General features: G+C 39.3%; 1 protein-coding gene across 18 annotated transcripts in view; it reads right to left on the reverse strand.

Moving 5' to 3' along the window:
- diaph2 (diaphanous-related formin 2) overlaps window positions 1-27612 on the reverse strand; it is a 476898-nt gene that overhangs the window by 24777 nt on the left and 424509 nt on the right. For 14 of the 18 annotated variants that reach the window (XM_084430718.1, XM_084430727.1, XM_084430716.1 and 11 more), the window contains 2 exons: window positions 18853-18945; window positions 17128-17333 (listed from right to left, as the gene is read on the reverse strand). In XM_084430718.1, the coding sequence (XP_084286844.1) occupies window positions 17143-17333; window positions 18853-18945 (284 nt within the window). In that variant the 3' untranslated portion in view covers window positions 17128-17142. Of the gene's footprint in view, window positions 1-17127; window positions 17334-18852; window positions 18946-27612 lie in introns of those variants that run through there. The other 4 variants (XM_084430722.1, XM_084430715.1, XM_084430723.1 and 1 more) reach the window with 2 other exon arrangements.

Here is a 27612-nt window from a genome sequence, read left to right on the forward strand (position 1 = left end):
GGAAAGAGGAGAAAAGGGCTGAATTATGGAGGAGAAAGTTAATTATAAATGGAGAGAGGCAAAGGCTCCGACGCTTACCTGAGACACATGGCTGCTTCAGCGTCTGGAGACACAGCTTGTCCTTTGCCTGGAGTTGCGGAGCTGCCTTAATTGAGCATCTGCATGCTAAATCAGATTTTTTGGAAAAGCTGCGACATGGCTACACTTGTTAGCTGTTTTCTTAACAAAGAATGACAGTGCAAACTAAGTCTGTATACAGGATGAGACAGAATTATGATGCAAAAAGATATGATCACACCTCACCCTTAAGGGCGTATCTGTAATTGACAGCTGAGACAGATGCTGCAACGATTAGTCAAAAGAGGAAATGAGCCTTGTGTACTGATGAAGAAGGGCCCTGAGAGTGATAAAGCTCTTCATTAGGTTTTTAACATTTCTTTGGTGGCTATTGATAATGATGTGGACATGGTTTTTATTACCCATGTCAGTGTTATAGAATAACTTTCTCAAAAATAAAATAAAAAATGAGTGCAACAATTGGGATCTAAAAATACAAATCGCATTAATTTTCTCCACAGGGGAAATGATTTTGAATAATAACCTATAAATCATTATACATTATACCGTAAGTTTTACAGCCGTACTGTTAGCTACGAGGTTGCTTAGTCGATGGAAAATACTTTTGATGAAATCATCAGACCTACTTCTACGTCTAAATAATTATGTTCAACAGTGGAATTCCTGGTGAAAAACTAGCCTACAATACCCATGATTCTGCAGAGAAATCTCCACCAATCAGAGAATTGCGGCAAGCAAATAACACCAAAAAATAACAATTTACAACCTACCTACCTACTATACAAAATGTATACAAAATTATATAAAGATAAGATTTTTCTAAGATAAAAAACCCTGAAAAATGTCCTTTTTTTTTTAAGAATAATAAAATCCTAATTAAAGAATAATGATAGATGCAAATTGGCATTTGTCATAAGTTAATGAGTGAAGAGAAAAATCTAACTCAAAATATTAGTGCTAAAAAAACTACCTGTCTTTGTCAGGAAGAAAAAAACCGAAAAGAAAAAGAAAAACAGCTGAATGTGTTATTTTTAGTGCTATAAAGAAAATCGGTGCACAACTTGCAATATAAACAATGCATGTAAACAATGTCAAAGGGATAAATACTATTCAACAGCAAACACAACACTTACTTAACTGAAAGTTGACATAGTTTTACATAGAAACTGTAATATGTTAAATTACGCAAAGTAAAACACTCCAGCACTATTTTACATTTCCTACAATCAGTTTCACTTCAATTAACTGACTTTTTTACATTTGTATGACCTGTTGATTTCATTTCCTCTCAAAAAGGCTGGACACAGACAGCATCTGCACTTTCAAAGAATTGTAACAGACTGTCAGTTGGCCTGGGGGAGGGGGAGTAAAAAAGTAAAACAGTCAGCATTGGGGTGGGGGCTGGAACTAAAGAGAGGCGTGCCTCCAGATCTTGGGAAACAATTCTGCCCATGGGAAGTCAAGTCATTCTGGATGACATTTGCACGCTGTGCCGGAGGCTGAGGGAGGCGGCATTGTGTGGTGCTGTGGATTGATGATGCCATGCACACTGAACCCAGCAGCTGTAATTAAGAGGTCATGTGTGAAACCTTTATAGAGTTTGCCCTATGCACCGGTATCCCGCCACAATGTGAAAACACCTCCGCCTACTTTGAACAAAGCTCCTCAGTTCCCTAAATCTCTAAACTAATACTATTCTTAGATGCAACACTATTTGATTATGGTCCTATGTGATAGTTTAACATTTTCACAAGAACACTGCAAATTGTTCATGCCCATGCATATCTCACTGCCACAAAATTAGGTTGTAGTATAAAAAATATTAAATACGTATTAAAATATAAAATGGAATAGGTATATTATGTTCCTCATAACATATAATAACATACACAAAATATTACTTTTTATATACTAGAAAAAACTGTTTTGGATGATAAACTAATTAAGAGAATACAGGGTTATTGTTAAATGTAAAATTTTCGCTCTTACGCAGTGTCCTTTGTGACAACCCCTTTCACTTGAGATTGGGCACTTAAGTTACAAAATGGACGTCAGCATCAATCCATCTTAGTCCTATCCCAGGGGTATCTTAATGGCCCAGGCCTAATCCTGGACTAAGGCCTAGCAGCAGGGCCTTTGGCAAAGTTTAGACTGAAACATTCACTAGTCCCCCTTTCACAAGCCTAAAAACATTCAAAGCCTTCTATTTAGAGAGAGCAACTTTTGTTAGCGCACAAAGAGCCAACCAGAGGTTCTTCTATAAAGCGAGCCCGTTCAAAATCAGATTATTTCCACTCAAATCCCCCTTTCTTCATCTGTCAGTTAACTATGTAGTGTCTTTTGTCTCTTTGTGAATAACCCATTTCACTACGATGGCCGGTGGATGTGTATTGCTGCATTTATTGCTACATTTATTCCTAAAGCAAAGAAAGAAGCATATCCCCCCCCCCCCCCCCCCCCCCCCCTATTTTTTCTTTTTTTTTTTCTTTGAAGAAATCTGGGACACATGCCCCTAAGGAACGCAAAGTGCTTTAATTTATTCCCACCTTTTCTCTCTGGCTGCCATCTCCAAGGCCTCTTTCTATGCCCAGAAGTGATTTGTTCAGGCTGGACCATCAAAGCAATTATTGTAGAGGCCCGCTTTCCTATTATGAGGGGAGATGACTGACAACAGCGGGACGGTTGAGGGTGGAGGGCACTTGGCTCCAATTTATTAGATCTGAAAGCTCTTTCCTCATTGGCAGCTCTGCAAATAGTGATATATAAACAAAACGCATGCAGTAAAACACCGGTGCTTTTCAATTACGATATCAGTCATTGTCAGCTCCTTGTTCGCCCGTGGTCTGGGTGACTGATCGGGCCATTTAAATAGGTCAGGGCACGGCAGACATGCTAAGTGAACGTTTGGGTCAGATGTCAGATCTTGATATAATTAATGTAACACACAAGAGAGATGGAGCAGATCCTTCTTTAGTAAGGATCTGCTCCATTGCACAGCCAGAAAGTGTGGCGATAGATAGAGTGAACCACAAAAATCTTCTCTCTTTAAAGAGACAAAGGCCAACAGCCACCTTAAGGAATGATGTAAGTGTACGAACATGGGACCGGACGGAAGACAAGTTAGTGTGAGAGTGTAGAGAGTGAACTTGAATGAACACAGGAAGCGTCACTGGGCTGAAAGGCATGGCATGAAGCTAATACCTCTCATGGCTTTGTGCTCCAATGGCATCGGATTCAATAAAAGCCCTCTTCCACCGACTGTTTCCTTTCTTCAATTATTTAGGATTTATAAGCACAAACCATCTATTCTGTTACTAAAAGATCCCGTAAAAAATGAATAACCGCCCCATCAGCCTTATCGACAGTCATAAAAGTTTTACAATAGGCATAAGAAAAATCCATCCTTCTGACAGCAAGTTAGTACCACTGTAAACATATTAATGAAAATATCTAAGGAGGAATAAGATTTGCCTGTAAAACTCAACATGCAGCTACAGAGATTTTTTACACGCTTTTAAGCTAATCAAAACGTATGCGAAGTGCAAATGAGTATTACTGTGAGTGTCAGTATGCGTGTTTATACCTGTCACAGAATGAACGGAGGCTGATGTGAGGCCATGAGTTCAATTAATAACATTTTTCCTAAGTGCAGCCACGTCACATACAGAGATGGAGAACAGCACGCATACATGCCTCATTCCTCAGCCATTGTGCAGTACTGTGGGGAAAAAGGTGACCTGACCCAATGAAGAAAGTGCATCTGCTGGGAAAAGAGCTCTGTAGTTGAGGTAATGTAGTGCATCGCTTCATCCTGCAGTTATTTTTCCCACCGGGGCAGAGAGGTTACTTAGCCACACCGATTCTGACTGATTCACTGTCCGCGAACCCCCCCCCCCTTGTGTTTCTGCTGCACAAAGGCCTCACGCTCGCATCCATGCTGCCTTTTCCAAATCCGTCGTTTCATGAGAATGGGTTTGTTCAAGCCCACTGTCTATTTTTAAACCCACACATTAGTCATCTCTTATGGGGGAGCCACACAACATTGTAATTTATGGAATTCATGAATACCAAAGGTGTCTCTTGGAGGTTTGCTGCATTTGTTATTTTTCTTGTTTATGCCCCTTTGAATTTTAGAACAAACGAGACAGCGTTCTGTTCATGGTTTATGCTGTTCAAAAGCCTGGATATCAAACCATCGGATTGGTTTAATGTAGTGCCTATATTCTATTTAATACAAACAAATAGTAGTTTGGTACTCCAAACATTCAACTAGTCATTTATCAAGTGATCTACATCAAGTCATTGAGTTCAGCGAGCCAAAAACAAACAAACAAGGCACAACGATAAACACTGGCTGAAACCCGTAACCTTTGATTACTGAGAATATTCACCCATAGCTATGTATTTAGCGCATGTCCAGCTCAGGGCTCTGAGATCACTTACGGGGGGGGTTATGAAACGATGCCAGCTTGTATCCTCTTACTAACCTCCGTGGCCTGTTAAACAAATTCAGACTACTTAGTGGGAACCTCTTGACCTACTTGAAAACGTCATGGTCTGCAAGAACATTAATAAAATTGAATTTGAATAAAATAAAAGCTCATTTGCAATTCCAGAGAGCACTTGGACGCCCCCGTTAGAGTGGAACTTCTCTTGATCAATTACCATGTCTGCAGTTCACTGATACTTATGCTCTTAAACATTTACTCTCAAACAGAATATGGCAGATAAACGGTACATGTGCATTTATCCCTTGCTGGGGAGTAATCTGAATCTGTTTTCTTTGCTCTCAACTAGGGGCAAATGTAGCTGAAACATTTCTCCATTATAATTTTGCATGGTGTTTATGCATGAGTTTCACTTTATAGAGCAAACCCGGTGTAAACATAGTTAATGTCAACACTGCTTGGGTCGGGAAACACATCACAATATAACCCTTACCATCGCACTATATATTCAAGCAAGGAAAACACAACAACCTGCACACAACTTTTGGAACAGATTATATAATAATAATAAAAAGCTTAAGAAATATATAAAGCCTGGACTACTCTATAACAAGACTGGGAACATTGTCCTAAAAGTCAGCATATTTAGACTATCTCAATTGTTTATATATATATATATATATATATAAATATGACAGACTTAAGAACAGACAGACAGAAAAATATTCCCTATTTAGTGGTATTGTGAACTTACACCCGAATAACATAAGTAACTTCAGGTTAATTGCCACTGAACATCGAGTATAAATGCGTCTAATGTGTCAAGAAAAAAAGCACAAGATATATTTCACAGGCTCTTGGTGCTTGGTAAAAAGCGTGGAGGTGTCATTTCATTTGCTCTTTAAGCGCTCCAGTACGATTGCCTGAAGACTAATATAGCGTGGGTGAGCTTTCTTTCTAAGGAGAGTAAATCTGGATGATGTGAAAATGAAAAACAATTACAATGACACATGTTGCACACACATTGCATCACTGTAGAGATGAGGAAAACCTAGATATGAGTAGCTCTAGGGAGGTAATAGAGAGCATAAGATATCGCCATAATAACTGACTCTGGTTTGATGTACTTTTAAGCACATATTAAACTTTTAAAGGTGATGTGTGTGATTTTTCAATGTTAAAATACCCTTCTATTCCAAATTTGTATGCACAGACTGTAAGTGAGCCATTTGTACATTGATTCCCCAGCACTATCAAAAAACTGTTGTATTTGTTTGAGCAACACTGGCTCAACCAATGTTGTGAATTTAGGGCGGGACTATGTGGTTGACCAACCAATGAGCTGGGTGATGCAAAATTACACACTTCACCTGTAAGAGCATGTAAAACAAAAATGTTTCACTTTTTTTTTTTAGCTATTCAGGTAAAGATGACAAGAACACACAGTGAAATATCTTAAATTCCTCTGAGCCAGAACAGCAGGAAAGAGAAGAGCACTGGAGCAATTAAACCAGTGGGATTAGTGCTAAGTAACTAAATGGGCCATATCACTTTTCCATTACCAGAGAGGAATAGATATTTGGTTGGCTGAAATCTAAATGAAAAGGTGGAGCATGGCTTTAGCGAGGCTGTCCATTCAAGTGTAAATGTTGCACACTGTTCATTTTCTTTTTTAGCAAATGGAAATTTGCCGTCACATCTTTGAGCTCCATCAATAAATAAACCAGACGCAAATAAACAAATAAATAAATAAATATGAGACGAGTCGCAAATGGGCATCCGTCAGCATTAGTGATAGAGCGATGTCAGCCAGGATCACGCTTCACTTGATGGGGAGTGCCAGTGCGAGGGAAGATTCCTGCTGATTGCATACACACACGCATATGCACGTACAATTCCCCCTGAGATCAGCTTTTGACCAGACACACAAGCCTCTTCTGCTTTATTCAAGCTCTGTCTGTATCTATCTTTCTCTCTCTCTCCATTGCTTACATGTCTCCTCCCTCTCACTAGGCTTCCAGATTTTGCCCTCTCAGTGCTCTTGGCTGTGGTCTGCCACTCTCCTTACATTATCTTTTGTCTTTCACATATCTTTTCTCCCTCTCTCTCTCTCTCTCTCTCTCTCTCTCTCTCTCTCTCTCTCTCTCTCTCTCTCTCTCTCTCTCTCTCTCTCAACAGTGGTGGTGTTAGTGGAGCTGTGTGTCTTTGTGCTGTGTCAGTGCTTTAAAAGCCACCAGTCTGATGGAATTTCTGGTGTGTCCCCACAGTTATGTACCATCATCAGCTTCTGCCCCATTCAGCACATCTCTGAACCGTCTAGTCCCTCAGGCAACACAAGCAAAAACAACTAAAGCTAACACTAACATTACCTATTAGCAACATTAGTAAAGAAATCTAGAAACATTGTTTGCGGTAGTTTATATGATGCTATTTGCATTTGATTATGTTCAAAATTTGGAAAACTCAAAACATAATACGAAACAAAAGGAAATAAAAAGCCAGTGACGTGCCCAGGAAGGAGGTTAAAACACACTGGGATTAACCTGAATGGCCCTACTATGATATGGTCATCCTACTAATAATAACATTACCAACCCTGTTTTAAAGTCATTCATATGATATTAAATCACTTCAAAATAAGGCTAACGATACACTCTAAAAAGAATATGGTTCTTTAAAGGTTCTTTACACGTAGTAACAGTGCTATTCAGTACCATATCGTCCTGAAGAACCCTTTATATGCTGAAATGGTTCTTTGTGTTATAGAGTTTAGGGTTCTTTATTCCCGCCTTTTTGTTTTTCAAATCTGTAACTGTCAAATAGTGTTGCCAGATTGGGCGGGTTTCTGCCCAATTGGGCGGTTTTGAATTTGATTGTGCGGGTAAAAAAGGGTTTGGGTGGGTGGACAAAATTTGGGCTGGTTTGGGGTCAGTTCTAGCCTGGGTTTCCCCATACTGCCTTGCTCGCAGCGCGATTCTATTCACGCTGCTAGGCAGTCTGGACACCATGGGACAATTTTTCCCCTGAAAAAGGGAACCAATCACAGAACGGGGAGGGAGCAGCAAGATGATGACGACACCGAAGCAGTTTGTTTATATCAGACTCGACGTTACCTTCTACCCTCATGTTTATATTTCACAAACGGTAATATTCGCTAAACGCCATCGTGTACAAATAAATCTTTGACCCATCGTCTTTTTCCTCGTCGAATTTCTCTCACTCTACATACGTCATCTGGTATAATTGAAGCGATTGGCTATGAGCTACATACAGGCGCATTTGATAGACATTCATAGCGCCCAATAAACGGCTCTGGGCATTCGTAAACCACGCCTCAAATACGAGAAAATGCGCACGTAGTTCCCAGACCAAGTCTCAATGAGACTTGGTCTGACGTTAGCCAGGCTAGGTCAGTTCGGCGGTTTTCAAACATTTACATTTTAAAATCTAATTGGTTAAAAAACTAAACTAAAGTGTGCATGTAGTCCATAAAATCAGTCATCATGACATTACTGTACACACACGCCCATGCAGAGTCAGCTGGCGTTGGTGTTGACATCACCGACGAGTACTCACTTTTAGCCAATCAGCAATCCGCAGGCAGATGCGATTGAGCGTGATAAGTTGTAGCTGTTTATTCAAAGTGATCGCTAATGCCAAAGTGATATAGCCTACTATACAGTAAGTTGTATCTACAGTAAAGAGTGAGATAGTGAGCAACTCTAAAAACGTACACGTGGTGGGAGATATCGATGGTGACTATAACTCTGAGAGGAGAGAACAGTTGAATGACTTGAATTGAAATCAAATATGGGACGACTCCTGTCCATGGTCATGTGCACACTAGCCTAACCAGACATCTGCAACTTTTACACCATCCAGACTGCATGCACTCTACAGCTGCTGAAAAAGGTTTGAATCAACGATGAATCCGTTTTGACTGCTAAATTCTGCGTTATGTTCTGCAATGTGTACTTCCGAGGGTTAAAGTCATCGGTTAATTTCTTGATTGCCGTTTTGACAGTGTCCACCTGGACATTTTAGTCATATTGGCTAATTCTCCTTAATTATTGCCCTGTTTTGATCTGTTTGATCTGATTCCTGGAATTTTTTTTTATTTTTTTTTTATCATCGTTATTTTGTTTTAAGGAGATACAAATTGTGCTTATCAACCTTGAATGACATGGTAATGAAATTATATCACATTATTTTGGCAGTAAAATTTTGGCCGTTTTTTTCTTGTAGGGTTTGGTGAGCTTTTGGGCTGGAAATCACCGTCCCAATCTGGCAACACTGCTGTCAAAGCCTCCTCATTACTGACTTTCTGGAGCTCAGCTATACAACTACAGTTACTAGACAGACTGTCAACAGGAAAATGATTTCTTTCTTAAAATGTCTATAAATTATAACTTTAAAAATTGTAACAATCATTTCCAAACAATCATGTCATTTTCTCGTTTAGTTTAACAGAACATGTAGTGTGAGCAGCTCTGTTCAGTTAAGGATACTTAACTTCTCCACAAAGTAAGTAACAGAGATATGGAAGTTATGTTCCATATTGTTAGATTTGTTTTATTATTTTTTTTATTATGACTTTATGCCTTATTAATATACCCAGTCACAAAAAAAAAACATTAAAGCTATAGCATACCATGACGTTATATCACTTTTTCCTTTTAACATGGTCTACAATCTGCCATGTCAATAAAAAATAAAAGTACATGAACAAGAACATGCTGCTAAAAAATAAAATAAAAAATTGAGGTAACAAGATACTGTATAAGACCAGGCAGATAGAGGGTTTAAAAAAAAAAAAAAATATATATATATATATATATATATATATATATATATATATATAAAAATATAGATATATATTAATAATATTAATATTAATACTATGAAGATACTATACTAATAGTAATGAAAATAAATATTGTTGAACAGGTTATTTATAACACCATTAAGGTTCTATATAGCACTTTAAAAACATTTTAATATGGCTGGGGAGGATGCAGAATCTCAATAAATCCATCACTGCTCTTTCTCAAATAACTGCAGCACACTAATGTCTCAAATAATAGTGCAATACACACTAGAAGTCACCAGAGGCAGCATGGAGCTCAGACAGTGCTTTAACTATGCAAGACTGCAGTGTAAATGCACAAGGCCTTTCCAGCAGGACAGTTACCAGAGTTTCACTCTACATTCAGCTGTGACAGGTCACATTTGATCAGACGAGACAAAGTCTCGGAAGTATCTTCATATGTAGTGTTTCACAGTGATGAGCTGTTTAAGTTAATGATCTATTTCCATGATACTGTGTCTCGCCAACATTTGAGCTTCAGAAAGTATATTTTACCCTCCATTAGGCTACATCATCTTGAATAAATATATTCCTCACACAAAGCAAAATAGAAATGTTTCTATACTTCAGTGAGAGGGAAAATAAAGCACACTGTTCAGTGCTTTGACAATTTGACAGTAATTCAGTCAGATTGGAATTCTATTTCTCTGCCTGTGGCATGTACATGCTATTGAACTCATCAAACACAAACTTGTGTTTTCTGGTAGCATGTTGCAGTCAAACCCCATAGAGACATGGGGACATGAAATGAGACTAGCTGCACTACCTGCTCCCACAATTCTCCATACCTACTTATTACATGCATCCACATCTGCAAATGGAGAGGTAAAATATTCATTTCTATTGCAGAGCCTTACAGATCCCGGAGAGTAAGGACACACAAATGCAGACACTCTTCATCTGCTATTTGTCTGTGGTAATAGACAGCTCACACTGGGAAATTGTGGGGTGTGCCACCAAAAATGGCATTAAAAGCAAGCGTTGTCCTTTATTATCCTCTAGCAGAAACAAATTCCTGCTGAACGCTGCTTTATTTAGGCCTACGCTGATCGTTATTGGAACGCTCCCTCTCCAATTCATCACGACCATGGCTTAATTCACTTTGCTGGGGTTTTCGACTGTGGATGTCCCTTCAGAGTATAATCAAACCAATATTTTAAGAATAGGAGAAGTGGGGGCTGTGTTTAAAAAGCTCATTGGGTCTGATTTGAGAGATACATCCTTCACTTTTTCCCGATGTGAGTTATGGCTATATTAAGAACGTCTCATGCTGGGAGTGAAATCAATTCCGCAGTGAAAATATGCAGGGCTAAAATCAGATCAAACTCTCAATTATGCGCTCCTGAGGAATATTTGCCCTGGCAAATTGATCCAGTATTGACAATTAGCACTTAAGGTGACCTTTCATAGGGGCTATTTGTTTACACTTTATGTAAATGACAAAAAAACACCAAGTAACACCAGAATATTTTTTTTGGCCTAGGTTTCAGTATTCGGACTCTACACACATCAATTGGAGCTCCCCTCATGCTGTTGGAGAATGCAGTGGACAAAAGCAGCTGAGTCTGAGGATCTTTATGGTGCTGTGCAATTGACTTCCTCCTGAAAGGGCTGTCGCCGGGAGCCGACCTAGCCTTCTCTGCACACATCCACAGACGGTGCTGTGCGCTCAGTATGAGGGTAAAAAGCAGTCGCCTGTTTCTTTTTAGCAGACTTTAGCGGTCGAAAGGCTCTTGCTGGAAATCAAATGGCTCAAGCCTTCGCGCATTGAAAAACGCTGAAAGGAGCCACTCAGGACCATAGAGTTTTACCAAGATCTGATTTATTCTTTAAAAATGGATGTGTCACACGGTCAGCTTGTTTAAGTGCCTTGATAAAACCTCCAAACAGATATACACACTGTGGCCGTTCAAACACTACATAAAATCCTCATCTTTATCTCTATCATGGTTCCTCACCTGTACCGATAGATGACCCTCACATGGTCCTCCGATCCTCTCTATCCATCTAAACTTCGACATAACACATCTTTACTTCTGGATTTAAACTTTTTTTCATCATTTTTCCATGGCCTCTCAGCCTCTCATCCCCGTTCCATGCGACTCCACCCTTTCTTCTGAAGAAAAATATCCTTATCTATCACGAGCAGGTGATAAGTCTCGAGAAAGCGTCACTGTGCAGCACTTCTCCTTATTGATATCTGGGATCTACCAAGTCATCCACGCCATTACCGAGTGCACTACCCTCTGGTCCCTTCAGCCCTGAGCAAATCACGTTAGCCCTTCTTCCTGCAGGAGTGCCCTAAGGTGAGCTACATGAATAACATCTATCAACACCCTGAAGTGGAATGCTTGAGGTTTGGGGAAGTGGGGATCTTAGCTGTCAGGCGAAAAGTGTTACAGACAACACTAATATCTAACGGATGTGGGTGTGAGAGTGAAGATAAAGTGTGTAGGTGGCTGGTTTGGTGCATGTAAAAAGGAAGTGGAGGGATCAAGGTTTAATTGCTAAGGGATTTGCAATCACAGTTTTGGGTTTGTAACATGATAGCACTGATTAATAATTGCGGTAACAAAGGATGTGTTTCTGTCAATATTGCAAGGGAGCAATATGAAAAGCAAAAACAATGGGGAAAAAGAAAAGGATGAAGTACAAAAATGGTCTTGCTTCATTAAGAGGCAGAGGTAGGGAACAAATTATGGAGAGATCATTTACTATGTGACAGGGGAAGGGAAGAAGGAAGAAAAAAAAACTTAATCTTTGTCCGGCTTTCGTATTCTCTACCGTCTTCCTCCTGTCTTTCTCATTTGCTACTTCACAGATTCATCCCTTTTCTGCTTTTAAAATTTCATGACTGAAAATAGGTAATTTAATCTTCATTAAACATACAAGGCTCACTTTCTCCTCTGCCTGGGTGAATTAACTAGTAGACCAGGGGCAGAATAGACACTGGGGTTCAAATTACATAAACCTGGCATGCATTATATTGCCGCATCTGTTTTTAATAAACCATTTCTCCACAAATCAAAGTCAAACAGGAATCCCTCAACCCAAGGAAACTTTTGATGGACTAAAGAATGAAGGTGAAAGCTCAAGAAGGGAAGGTTAGAGGTTTTAATGACTTGGAAAGGCAGTAAATAAATAAAATAGTCTTCCTCAAAAATCTGATTGATGTCCCTTTTGGGATGCCCCATATGAAAGAGCTACTCAGCCTGTGGCTTTCATCTGCGACCAGAGAAATCGATGCCAAGGATGTATAAGCAGCTACCTGTCTCTATCCAACAATCTCCTAGAGTACCCTTGGCATTCAAACAGAAGATTTCTAGTGCAGAGTGGCCCAGGCTTCATCACAAAATGCCACTTTCAAGGTTACCTCTGAGATCAGTGCAGAGCTTTAACACAAGCAAAAATACTAATATAAAAATCCACCATCAAAAGTTGCTAAATATATTAGTGACTAGGAAAATCAGATAAACATATTTGCCATCTTAATACAAAGAATTGCATCAAACGTGTTTCTCGGAACAAACCAAGAAGATAAACCGGCTTGAGTTTCCAACAAGAAAACATGCACTCGCAGACATCAATCAAAGCACATCCACATCAAAGCAACAACTGAAGACCATTAAACTGCAGAAAAGTCAGCGAAACACAGTGTGATATGAGTCAATTCATGCTTTTGTGTAAGCACCGCATCTTTGTTATACTATTGGTGAGCAGAGCTAAGAATACTGACAGTATTTACAAAACTCAACAGCAAAATATAGGTCAGATCTGACCAGGTATCCTGCATTAAATCGGTCTTGCAGACATCTTTTTCTTCCCCTGAGTTTTGAATTCACAACACTATTTAAAATGAATTACCCATTTACCATATCTGTACTGACACAGTGCTTGCCTTGGGTCTAAGATTGAACTGAAATGGCTGCATGCTCATGGTTGTGTTATGTTACCTAAGTAAAAAGGCAGTCTGCTGCCCTAAGGCTGTAGCACACTGACCTACATCAATGCACCATTGCTTTAGAGTCTAATTAGTAGAACTTGAATGCCTAGCGTTTGTCATGTTTGGCTGGTTTCTTTATTGTTACATGCATGATTAATGCAACTGTACTTTAAATGCTAAATGACTAAACCATTTGACTGGAGATGATGATCATCCTATTTCGTTTAAGGATTTTGCTTATCTAAAGCAGGATTTTAAAGTAAAATTCTGTCATCATTTTCTCACACTCATGTTATGCCAAACCTGTATTTTCTTCTGCGGAAACAACATTTCTCTGAATATCTTCGATATTCCACAGAAGAAAGTCATACAGGTCTTGGATGACATGAGGGTGGTTAAGTAATTAGAAATTTTTCACTTTTCGGTGAAGTATTCATTTAACTTCAACTCATGAGTAGCTTCGGTGCCAAGCTACAGTTTCAAAGTAGCTTCAACACAGCTTTACACAGAGTGTTAAAGGAGATAACTGTCCTCAAACAGATACTTTTTTAGAAAGGCACATCCAAAAATGCCCTAAAGTAAAGGTGTCTTAGATCATTAACACTAGAACTGCCATGACGGTCATTTTGACCGTTTTGAATTTTATATCTGCAATAACTTTGTTGAAAAAATAAATACAATCCTGCTGGTACCTGACTTTTCCTAAAAGTGTCTGTATTTTCATTTAAAATGTTTTTCATATAAATTACACATAAGGCAAAAAAACTAATTAACATATTTACCTATTTCAGCCATAGACGGTCAGATTGACCGCACTGAATTTCGCGGTATTATTATACATATACAACAATAAAATGTGGTAAAAAAATACACAAAACATATTCCACAACAAATCATTTAAATGTAATGATATTCAGAACAGAACAAGAATGAAAAAATAACTATAAACAAGCCAAAATGAAATCGCTACTTTCAAGCGAAAGTGAAAGTAAGCGGCGTTAGGCTCACGTAACTCTCTAATTAGATTCAAAATGTTTCAACATTTGCGATGTATTTGGATGGTAAACTATTCTTTATTATAGGCTTTGTACTTCACTCACGTTCCAATATCGACGGAAAAATCATCCTTCACATGCGCAAAATGGTAGGAATTGTAGCTTACTACTGACTATATAAACAGAGCAGTGGAATTTTTTTATGTTAGGTTGACTATTTTATTATTATATTTTATTATGGCTATAATGAACAGGCTGCGATGTCAAGATTGCAAGGCTGGAATATGGTGTGTGTGTGTGTGTGTGTGTAAGGCGCGGGCGCGATCGAACAGTGTAAACATAGAAAATAGGCTACTCCGTCATTTTGTTGAGGACATCTACGGATATTATTATTTATAGATGTATAATTAAACTTGTTTAAATGTACAGTTTGGTGTTGTTTTGTTTTTAAAAGATATCCTAATACAATAAATGCATTAATCTCTCAATTGGGTATTTATCATTAAAGATATAGAGTTTGGAATCTAGCGGTCAAAATGACCTCTTGCGGCAGTTCTAGTAGTTATGGAATTCTGGCACTTCTAGTGTTAACCCCCAGTTTCACAGACAAGGATTAAGCCTGGTCCCAGACTAAAATGCATGTTTGAGCTGTGTTAACTGAAAGCAACTTGCACTGACATATCTTAAAATATGTGTCAGTGCCAATTGTCTCAAGATGCATACCGATAATGTTTTTTTTTTTTTTTTTTTTTTCTAAGGAACATTTATCAAATCTACTTAAATGCCCTGATTGAACTAAGGCCTAATTCCTGGCTTAACCCGAGCCCTGTCTGTGAAACTGGGCTTAAATATACTCTTGCAAAAACACTTAATTGTGACATTCATAATTTTAATGTCACTCTCTACTCACACAGTGCCTAAAGGTTCAACCCTGTACACTGTAAATCACTCACATAGCAGAAAGCAGAAGCCACTGCCAGATGGTTCCTTTAAAAGTGAGAGTGAAACAAATGCACAAGCGGTAATTCAATTCGTTAGCACTAACCCATCACCATCCAGCGTGAGTAGCTTGATTAACTAATGTTTATTAAAAGATTGGTATGACATATGAACGTATAAAGCTGTGTATCTTCGTAAAAAGTTTAGTGAGTATGTATGTGTGTCAGAAGTCTGGCGAGTAAACAAAAAAGAGTACTAGCCAAGGTCTATTGCCAATGTGTGTGTATGAGGGTTGAGGTTAGGCCTCTTAAAAGCTTAGACAAATTCTGATTCTAACAAAAGGCCTTCAAGCTCCGCTCAGGATCAGGTCACTGAATCTGGAGCCCAAGAGCATAATAACATGCATGAACCCTGCTGATCCAGACATTGAATTCATACTGATATATTCTGAATGGTTCATGCAGCATATCAGTAATACAGCAGAAAGCTACAAGATAAAACATATTCACTGACATCATAAATAATGTACATATTCACCAATGGGTTCAGTGTGGAAATGTTTTTCACAGGCATTTCTGTAGCGGTGCCATTCACAGGCGTGCAAAGCATAAAAGTGAGGGGATTCAGTGTCGTGCACACATTAACAAATCATTTCAGGCATATAGAATTACTACATACCCCCCCACACACACACACACACTATTGCATGAGACTGTGTGCAATAAAGCTCTGTCATAGCAGTTCTAAAGTAGGCCAAGGCAGAAAAAGACTAGAATCTAAGTAGTGAGCTTTTTGGTGCTCTGTGCATGGGATGGCACTCAAAAAGAATGGCAAGCTTTACAAAAAAAATAAAAAAAATCAATGGGAATTAAGGAAAGCAATGACCCTTCAGACAGATCATTTCTATTCGCCTTCCACAGGCGTGGACGTGCTGCCATGCTTCATCACTGTAAGGGTGCATAGTTAGGTAATCTACTATAGGATGGCTAGAAAGAGGAAAAACTAGCCTGAGCTCCAAATACTGGAGAGGATACAAAGCAGCCAGCACTAAATTAATCTTACCTAATAAATATGAATCAATCACAACCTCTTAGATAATATTCAGTGAATGACCTGATGAAATCATGTTGAGAGTCAAATATTTCAAGGGCTTTGTTCACACTACACTCAAATATACCCCCTTTAGTTTTCTAGTTGTATATTTTGTCTCAAAGAAATTGTGAGTAAAAAAAAAACAAACAAAAAACGTATCCTTCATCTTTATCCTTTAAATCACAAACAACTGGAAAAGTCATGGGGCCTTTGAATATTGTTGTGGAAAATGGGGGGCCTTTGAGTCAAAAAGGTATACACTAGAATCACTAATCTATACACTATTATGTAATTTGTACTGTGATAGTTACAGTACATGCTATTTGTACCTGTTTTAATGTACACTGCACCTTCTCTATTTATATTACTTGTCATTCACATTGAGTCGTCCATCTGCACCACTTCAAACTCGCACTATGGCCCTCACTTATTATGAAATATTATTATATTACTTTTTACAAATTTGGTTATATGATAAACTGTGTTTCATTGGTACTGTGCTGAGAGTCACTAACTAAAATTAATTTAAACCAATTCACTACAATGCATTTTGCATGAAAAATAAATACAAACTTGACATCTATATCTGACTTAGTTCCTCTGTCTGAATCATTTTAAGATTTTTCATATTAATATTTTGGATTGAGTTTGTAAAAAATCTGATTTTGATATTCAGTTACAAGCAATTAATTATATTTGAGCTGAAAATGGCAAAAAAAAAAAAAAAAAAAAAAAAATCTGGCAGCCTGTCTGAACAAAGCCCAAGAGAGAAGCTATTTTCTACCCTACACATCCAGTTTTAGAGCTCAGTATAGATTGTTTAGAGGTCAACCCACTTTTTTTTTTTTTGTCTGGGCAATAAGCAAGTGTTATTGGGAGAAGAGCAGGGCAAGGGGGTAAACATAGGTTCATTTTGTTACCATGGTTAGCACCCGGCCACCGAGGTGCAGAACAGGAAGGGCTTTGATCACCTGCAACAATGACGAAGTAGAAATTGACAGACAGAAAAGAGAGAGAGAGAGAGAGAGAGAGAGAGAGAGAGAGAGAGAGAGAGAGAGAGAGAGAGAGAGAGAGAGAGAGAGAGAGAGAGAGGGAGACACGTCAAACAAGAGGTATTTCAGGAGTTCGTAACCAATTATCCACTCTGAAACTCTCAGTGTTGTCAAACCTCAGCCCACACACTCATCAGAAAAAGAAAGAGGAAGGCTGAAAGAGAAAGAGAGAGAGAGGACGAGCGACACCGAGCACAAGAAAGCAAGCGATGAGAAAGAAACGGAGTATGAGACAGAAGAGAGAGAAAGAGCACTGGTGAGGTTTAATCTACACACTCTCTTCTCTCCTAAATGTCAGTCTTATTCAAACAGATGTCAGGGAGACTGGGCCACAGCGCTGGATGGAGTAGGTGAGCTCTGAGCATGGATGGCTGTCAGGCTCTGTCAGGGGGCAGCACTTGGGGGCTGAGTGGGAGACAGGTTTGATACAGCATGACACCTTACTTATTCATGCCCTCTTATTAGACCTCAACACTGACACAAGGGATCATGGGAAGAACTTTTTTTGTGAGACAAGATAAAGTAAAGCCAGAAAAATAGCGCAGGGACAAATCAGTGCTGCTGAGCATGCTGATATACTGTATGGAGATTAGGTACATTTGATATGGCGATCTAAAGTTCCCCCTCATGCATTTCCTCCTCAGAGTAGTGATATCTTTTGGCATGTTTTTCTTATCTGGCTTTTCTAATGACGCTGAGTTTTGTTTAGTTTTTTTGTCAGCCTGTACACAACATATATCTCACTACATCCCAGGAGAATTTCTAATGACACAAGCGGGTTTATGCACCGTAAGCATGCATGGACAAGGACTTTGGGAAAAGAGTGACTGATTGGGGTCATCGTACGAGGCTGTTCTGGAAAGCTACAGCAGTTATAGACACTTGTCTGCCCGTCCTTGGCATTTCAATTCAATGCAGCACCTACAGCAGGTGGTCCGCTTCTCCTCCCCTGGGTCAGTGCGATTCATCATGGCAGGATGGAATATGTTAACATTAAGATTATGTTAAACCATCCTCTAAGGACTCAGAGGCTACAATCAATTTCAGTAATCAGTGACTTATAAATGGTAATGTGGCAATGAATCCATTATAAAAACAGTTTCGGAGTGGAGACCTACAATTTTACATTGTTAAAAGGATACAGTATAGTTCACCCAAAAACAGAACATTTCCTAAAAATGTGTTTCTTGAGCAGCAAATAAGCATATTAGAATGATTTCTGAAGGATCATGTGACTTTTATGTTGTTGTGCCCTTTTTAAAGCAAAACAGCTCTAGTGCACATTCAAAATGTCTCCTTTTGCGTTCCATGGCAGAAAGGTCATACAGGTTTTGTAACAATATGAGGGTGAGTAAATGACAGAAATTTCATTTGTGGGTGAACTTTACATTTAAAGGCATCTGGAAATGTAAGGCATGAGAAGGTGGAGCAGTCTTACCATTGCGTGGGGTTCGTTTCCTGCGGTCACGGAAGGCTGCTCCAGACTGCAAGGCCTCCATCAGGCTGTCCATCACACCCGTCTCGTCACCTTCTGTAGAGAGGACAGAGTTGCCTGTCAGAGCTCAACTTCATGTAGAACACATTCACATACAGTATACTCCAATAAGGCTACAATAAACCGAGTATGGGAGTAAAAGGAAAAGCAAAAACAGAACAGCAAAAAAGAAAGGCAAGTGGGGCAGAGGGCAAAGAGAACCAAAGAGAACAACGTGTTTCCCTAAATGCACAGACGCTTCGAGACGGTGGCTAACGTATGGAGAGGAGCCAGAGGATGGAAGTGTTCACTGATGGCCATTGACAGGTATTAGCTCTGCGGCTTGCACAGGGGAGCTAAGTGCTCTTTACCAAGATTTAGTGTGGAGCCGGTCAATACTGGGGCTTTTTATCATTGTTCGATGACAGTGGGATGTGCCTCGAAAACGGTCATGCCACCGGAGTGCAACGCATCTCCCGTCAAATGGGCCTTGATTTCTAAAAGACAATGAGATGAGCGGCTCACTCAGTGAAAGGATAAATCTCGAAATCAAATTTTGGATTTATTTAATTTTATTTAATAACTGTCTAACATTTTAATGACGACATCCCTGGAATAAGATGATCCTCATCGCAGACCTCTTTCTTAAAATATAAAGGCTGATTTATACAGTTTGAGAAAAATAGCAAGTGTGATATTATAAAGACAAAATGTAATTAGGATACTATATCAATAAACATTGTTTTTGTAACCATTTTACAAAAGTAAAAAAAAGATTAAGATAATTTCTAAAATATTTAACATATTATCATATAATTAATACTACATTAATAAATATTTTCTATGAAATTAATGACCCAATTTAATACATACACTTTCAGAAAATAAGGTATGTACCCTTTCAAAAGGTACTAATATGCACCCTTAGGGTACTGGTACTGCCCCACTGACAGCTTTTGTACCTTCTGATAGTCTTTTACTTCCACTTGTAAAGTTTTAATGCATTTTCTTTTTTCTTTGCATGGGCATATGGCACAGAACATCCAAAGCATCGGTCAACGGTGGGGTTCAGAAATAATCTTTTGGTCTTTTATCTGGGTCATCTATCTTTACCCAGCATTAATGAGACAGAGGGTCCCCACTATATCATAGTGGTCCAGCAGAGGCATTATTTTAAACTAGAATCATTACTGTGACTTATTGTTGCGTGTGGGATCGTTTCATCAATTCTTTTGTGTACATGATCGAGTCGTTCTCTGGAAATATTTAGTGAATGGGTTGGGATTTCGACGTCTGCCTTGGCAGAGAGAAAGCGTCTGTGGCAGAGATGCCGGTAGCTTTAGGCAGCAGTTTCAGGCGTGTTAATCAATCTTTTGTTTCCTCGCACAGTCAAAGTAGATGACAGTCAGCAAATTGAATTTATAAAGAGGAAGAAAGTTGACACGGCTACATAATTAATTTCAGAAAATGCCACACACTCGCTACACTGAGGCAGAACTGCACGAGTGCATTTTCCATTGGATGCAGCAGGAGCACAAGCACTTACACATGATACAACTGTACACATTAAACAAAGCCAAAATATGATGAAAATGAAGAAACAAACAGCAGCAGTGGGATAAAATAAAATAAATAATACTGGAAAATCAAAGAAGAGGTTCACTGTGTTTAAGAGCCACCCAGATTAAATCAAGCTAATTAAACTAACTGTTCCAGAACAAACCAGAGCAGAACAAGCATGGCTTATCTCTAATTGCTCTTCAACACCTTGGCTGATAGCTTTGCGCATTGGTTTAAACCAGGACATGCATCTCGCTGGCTCTTTCCACCGAGTGTGCCATCGTCCTCTGGAAGCAATGACAGTTCCTAAAGTAGCTGTATCCCAAAGTTTGCGTCCCCAAAACACGTCTACATCCATCTGATGTCCAATCTGGGTGTTCAGGGGGCAGGTAAACATTTATTAGAGGCACCATGATTCCGGAAACTTCTCGACAGCTCCCTCATTTCCTTCGTTTTGGAGACCTAGACATCACAAGGGGCACCTGACACTTTGATCAATTTGTCCTACTTCTTGCTTGCTTAACTGTAACACAATTCATCATCTGCAATGGCCAGGACAGGAGAGCTGGGAAGGCTGGGTTCAGAGGATCTCAGACACAAGAAAGCAAAATTACTAAAATGGGAAACACACTCCCAAGCGACCCATGGCTGCTCCATTAACAATGTCCTTTTGGGCCATGCTTCTACGAGAACCAGCTGGGCTCATGATCTCTCCACATGGACCTGTGAGGAATTGCCAGAGCATGTGGTCTACATTATTTTTCCGTCTCATCAGTACGGGATGTATTAAAGTAGGCATGAAAGAGAAGTTTTTCTTCCATTTTACGTTTTCCGAGTGAAACGACTTCTCAAACAAGAAAACAAATTATGGCAGGACTTGATTTTGTCCATCAGGAATTGACTGGATGGTTGTTGTTCGCTATTGCTGTGATCTCTTGTGAGTGACAGGTTGTCTCGCCCTCGCGCTACTAAACATATCATCAGAGAAGAGAAGAGAAGAGAAGAGAAGAGAAGAGAAGAGAAGAGAAGAGAAGAGAAGAGAAGAGAAGAGAAGAGAAGAGAAGAGAAGAGAAGAGAAGAGAAGAGAAGAGAAGAGAAGAGAGTTGCAAGAGGGAGGGGAAGTTATTTTTGATTAAAGACTGAGGGCACATGAGTATAAATAAATAAATAAATAGATAGATAGATAGATAGATAGATAGATAGATAGATAGATAGATAGATAGATAGATAGATAGATAGATAGATAGATAGATAGATATATAGATAGATTAAAAATGATGTGCCCGTAGAAATCATTTACAAAAAAAACAAGAATACTTCATAAAAAAATAGTCAATTTTGATTTCATGGTAATTTTAAAAGCAGAGAATCTATTAAAAGATCCAAACCACTGGAAAAGCGAAGATGTCTAATGCAATATTTTTCAAGGAACACATATTTAATATTAGATAATCCAACATGATTGTGCCCAATTTAGTTTTGTGTAATTTTCAGGGCAAACAGTCTTGAAGTAAACAAAACAAACAAATATATAAATAAATGAATACACACCCTTTATATACAGATGATACATTATGACTGAAAAAGTGATACTGCTTTCTAAACAACTGTTCAATAAACAGGAAGTTAATAATGAGACCATATTTTTACAATATTTCCAGTTATTTCGTGTATTTTACCACAACAAAAACTTCTGTTGTGCATCTCTGAGCAACACAGTGTTGTTTAGTTCCTGAATGAATCAGTGGTTATGAACAAATCGAAAGAGAATGATTCAACAATTCACGACAATTATTATTTTTTCCGAAGTGTTAACAACTTAGTGTTAACTAATAATTGTTGCAAACTGGTACTACCAACAAAATATTAGAGCATTCCTGGAACTGGGCGTCATTACACTACATCCTTATGCATCGCTTTCTGCTAGGACTTTTGCGTGCTTTTCCCAAATCACTGAAGTGACGTCAACTTCCGGGTTAGCAGTAGCATGAGCCATCAAGCAAGTGTTATTTAAATAAACTCCTGATGTACTTACAAACTTTCCAATGCCTTGTCTTATGAGTACAGAACCTATTTGTACTACTGTATAAGTTTGGTACCATTCGGAGCATTATTAGTGGGGTAATTTACGATATACATTGTAGGATCCATTAGCGCCTGCACTAAGCCATCCGTCTGATATCTCTAAATAAGTTCTAACTTTAATAATGTTCAACCAAGGAAAAAAAGGCTTCTGGGGGGTGTTTGGCTCGGGGTCATGGTGCAAAGGACCCTAGGTTGATTTTACTCTGAACCATCCCTTTAATGTGCCTTCTTTGTGCTTGGCCCCTTAATTGCTGCTTGCAGCTATATTTAATATTTATTGCTGCATTGGTGCATATACAATATTAAATATAATTTTTCCTTGAGTAAAAAAAAAAAAAAAACTTTGGAAAACACGTTTTGATTATTTAACTAGATTTTGCTTCTGGATAAAGATATGCTAAATCTCACTCTTAAGGCTATCTCAGAGAAAATATATAATTATTGAGAAATACACTATTACTATGAGATTTAAAAATGTTCAGCCATATCAGCCAGCTTTATTTTGCAAAGAAATGTTTCAGACAACGAACTTCAGGAGCATAAAGTGAAACTCTTCAAACAGCTAGTCTTGTATCTGTATCTCCTCTGTTGTCTGTCTTTTTCTGCCACCTATCTCTTTACTGTCAGGGTATCAGGTGGTTCTTTGCCCCCTCAGGCTCCTGCCAAATGAACCAGAATGCCCTGGGGCCTTCTTCAGTCTCTCCAATATATTTATGGGTGCACTATCACATTTTTAATTAGGGGATAACAAGTACAGCCCTCTGCCGGATTTGTGAACTTCACACATCAGATTAGCTTCCCAAACAAGCACCCTGGCAGAGGGTAGGAGCTTATCTTCCACGGCACAGGGGAGAGAAATGGGGGAGGAGAGAAACAAAGTGAAGTGTCACAACGACTAAGAAGTAGCAGTGGGGGAGAAGGGTTAGTGTGTTAATGCCCAGGCAGTGTGTGTGCGAGTGTGGCATCACAACATCTGGAGGACTGAGTCATGGAGAAGGACTGCCGAAGTGAGACTGTGCAGGTCGTAAAACCCCGTGAGACACTCAACAGAGTGGACGGGCTGACATTTAATTATTTCTACAACGTATGCACGTGCACGCTTGGACTCGCACTCTCGCTCCCTTCCGTTCTCATGGCTGATATTGACACCAAGCATCTAGTAATGCCTGTGTGCCACTGTATATGCAACTGAGCTTTGCTAGAACACTGACTTTGCAGCAAATCACCAGGATTAAGAGATTATGGTGTATATGAAATCGCCCCACACACCACAGCGTTAAAAGAAGCAGAAACTGTTTTTTTCTGCAGTGTCACATTAGCAAAACCTGAGTTCAGTCTGTTCAAGACAGAGGCGTGCTGAGGATAAAAGGTTACGGTGATGTATTCATCATACATTAACACCAGTTAAACAGAGGCACTTGAAAGAGCCAGATGTCTTTCGTGTCACTAAACTGCCTATCAAATGCCAAAACATCCTTTGAAAAAACATACATTCCTATAAATAAACAAAATGTAGCAATTTAACTACAGAAATACAGATTAGCTATGCAATATAAATAGAAATACATAGATTAACTGTTTTCATTCAAGAAAATTCTGAATAAAGCAAAACAACAAAATAGAAATAAGTATATAATAATAATAATAATTAAATAACAAACAAACACAACTAAATAAATAAAGCATGCAGTGTGTCCAACCCATGTATTCAATAAATCAAAATAACCGTTTCTGGGGAAAATGAAAGAAGTTGTTGCCGCTGTAAAAAAAAAAAAAAAAAAAAAAACATTTTTTGAAAGTGATTGGCAGATGTCTTATGTCAACAGCATGTCACACAGTACAGTGGCCAATCATTTGAGAGAAATAGTCATATGACTTGAGGCAAAGTTGATTTTTATGCACAATGTGGAATGTATTCTGTAAATGTTTCCATGATAGTTTAAGTGCATGTCTTGTGGAAATCTTTTTTAAGCAACTACCTCAATTGAGCGTATTTCGCGCATATTTTGTTTGCATCTAATTTAATGCCCTAACATTTTTATGAAAAGATGTGGATGAAACCCAGCTAGTGACACCGAGAATCCACAAGAACTATATATTGTGTGAATATATCTTTACATATATGTATATAGAACTATTGACACACAAGAAATATATTCTCAAAATTGTACTACATCTGTATTGTACACCATACCTCATTTCTACATTTCAAACTGAGCCATTACAACAATAAAACAGCAGCTCATAAATTCAAGCCCGGTTCATAAATTCAACCTGCTATCTGTCCACGGTGATGAAAAACAAAAACAAAAAACAAAGAGGATTGACTGAGAACTCAATTTATGTTGGTGCGCCTGAAGACGATTGCTCCTGAAGACGATTGCTCCAGGGAGGCTAAAACACATACAACTTTTGCCTCTAAAAATCCAAACAACAAAGATCCGTCCAGAGGACATTATATCTATTACTGTGTCCTCCCAGTGACCGGCCTACAGCCACAGATCCCCAGCTCTCATTTCCACATTAATAGAAGCTAAAAAGCATCTTGCAGCTCCCTGCTCGTGTATATGAGTAGCATTCACCGTCTTTGTCCCTTCTTGTCCTTCAATTTTTTAGTGAAAAACATGTTAATCTATCTGTAACCCTGGAGAAAGGCACCTGTGCAATTAACCTTGCGCATATGTGGCGAACAAAGCCCTGCGTCGAGGAGCCAGGTGCATTTTGGACTTGTTTCCCGCCTGCCACTCTTTGTCTGAGAGATTCCTTTTCACCGCAGCTGCAGAAAGTGCATTAGCAGTAAGAGTTCGACAGTCCTGCCGGTTCCAGCCTCGCACCTGTTATGAGGTGCTGTCTCTCTGGAGGATCTGACACGAGATATGACACTGTGACCTGTCAGCTGGCCTGCTGGAGTGAGAGCTCCAAAGCACTCTGAGAGAATGAGCCCGGACTCAGGAGTAATGAAGAAGATGGATGTGGCACCAGACCGGCATTTTGGAGCGTTTTGCTGGAACAGCTTGATGTGAAAACCCACTTATGTCTGTGTGTAATTTAATTAGGGATGCTCACACATCCCCTCCTTGAGCGGGGCACTCCCTCTTTGAGTTCACATAGGCGCCAGGGGGTCTAGGCCTTAGACAATGAGAAGCAGAATAGGGGACCAATGAGACTGGCGTTTAGAGATGGCCAGAGCAGATGATTACTCCACCCAGGTTAGGTCTGTCCCTCGTTCATGCCGTTTGATTGGTTGGCTGGGAGGAGATGGAAGTGGATTAGAGGGTGAGAGGGCTATTTCACAAGCAGCAAAGCGACAGAAACTCGTGCGTCCATGAACCAGATAGTTGTATGCATGAATAAATAAAGAAACAAAAACAAAAAGTGGACTGATGCTGTACGGCTCTGCATTAGAGGATGTCAGAGCTGTTTGGTTTGGAAGGAGGAAAATTACAGAGCAGAAGGAAAAGGTAAAGTGAAAACTCCAGGAATAGGTCTGGCTTTTAAGAGGCCGAGCCATTTGCATATTCAGCTCACAAGGAGAAATAAAAGATAGCTGAGATCTGTTGTACGTGCTACACATTTTTCTTGCCATCTTTCCGTATGCTAATGAATCACCACAGTGGTTTATCAGGTTGGTGATGCTTCGCGATTGTTCCCTGCTCTCCTTGCCATCTGCTTGCCGAGATCACAGACCACATGAGCCAGGCTTATCTGAGAATACACTTCATAAATCATTGCACGAGTCCGACGCTTACTGTATCTCGTAAGGAATTAGACAGAGAGATCACTGTCTTTCTCGCTATAATGTAATCCCTATGTATGACAAACAAAACACCTGTGTTTGAAGAACTGTTGTTGTCCTGTCAAAAACCATCATTCATTTTCTTCTCTGAAGATTTAGGCTTTGAAAATGCGATGCCCGGGCTCTGCGCAGCGAGCTTAATTATTTTTGAGTGACTGCAGAGTGGCTCTCCAGGTCCGAACTCTTGACGAGAAATTATCAGAATGTAGAACACCCATGGCTGTAAATTAATGACACGCAACAGCGCGAATGCGTGCTCGGAGAGCGGGAGGGTGCTGGCGGTGGAGGGATTCTCAGATGTATCCTCTCATTTCTGCTATGACCTGAGGGAGAGTGGGCTAAATTAAGTTAAAGAGGCTTAAAGTGATTAGGACATTTAGTGCTACCCTAATTAGGGTTGGCTGCACAAAACAGCATTACAAAAAGGAAAAAATAGTTTCTTATTTAAGGGGAAAAAATGACATATATTTGAAGATGGAAATATTCTCTAAAGGAAAATCGGGGAGATGAAAATGAACATTATCATGGAATAATCACAGCCTCTATATCTCTTCATTTCAGAATGTGGAGTGGGACGGGCGATATTAATGGAAACATGTTGGGTTTTCTGGATGTCACCATGACTTATACAGATGCTTATCTTGATAAATCAATGACTTTGCTCCTCGCACGTTAGATATTTAGAGACGGCTAACGCATCTCTGGCAAGACTGATGGCGAAATTCGCCATGCTATCATCGCCTTAAGGCACAGGGGCATCCGGCTGCTGATACGGCACAAGCTAATATGCAGTTATTTATTAGAATTGATGCACTACAGCAGATAAGCTTGGCGCCCTTGTTGGCGTATTTCAAGGTAATGACAAAAAAATTCACAATGCCAGCAGTCGCACACTCCAAGATTTCCTGAGTGGAATTTGCTTATGCTTGGGATCCAGCGGGCTTTGGAATTTAACGTGGCATTCTTCAAAAGAGGATAGAGCTCCCTGACAGTGGGTGTAAATAACACTGAAGAGCTGATGGGGAACGCTGATATGCATATAGGACAGACACTCATTTCTCGGCACCGACACTGAATCCTGCAGACAGCCCAGATTTAATATGATAGTTAAAATACAGATAATGACATGCCATAGTCGGCTCAGCATTATGCAACGGTACTTATCTGGTTGACTTATTCATAATGACCAATGAGGTAGATGGAATATCTCAATGACTAATTAAAAATGGGAATGATAATTAGAGGAGAGACAGTGGAGTGTGTGGCTTCTCGTGGTTTCTGTT

The sequence above is a fragment of the Rutilus rutilus genome (genome assembly GCF_951802725.1).
Source record: "Rutilus rutilus genome assembly, chromosome: 14".
In the NCBI taxonomy this organism is placed as follows: domain Eukaryota; kingdom Metazoa; phylum Chordata; class Actinopteri; order Cypriniformes; family Leuciscidae; genus Rutilus; species Rutilus rutilus.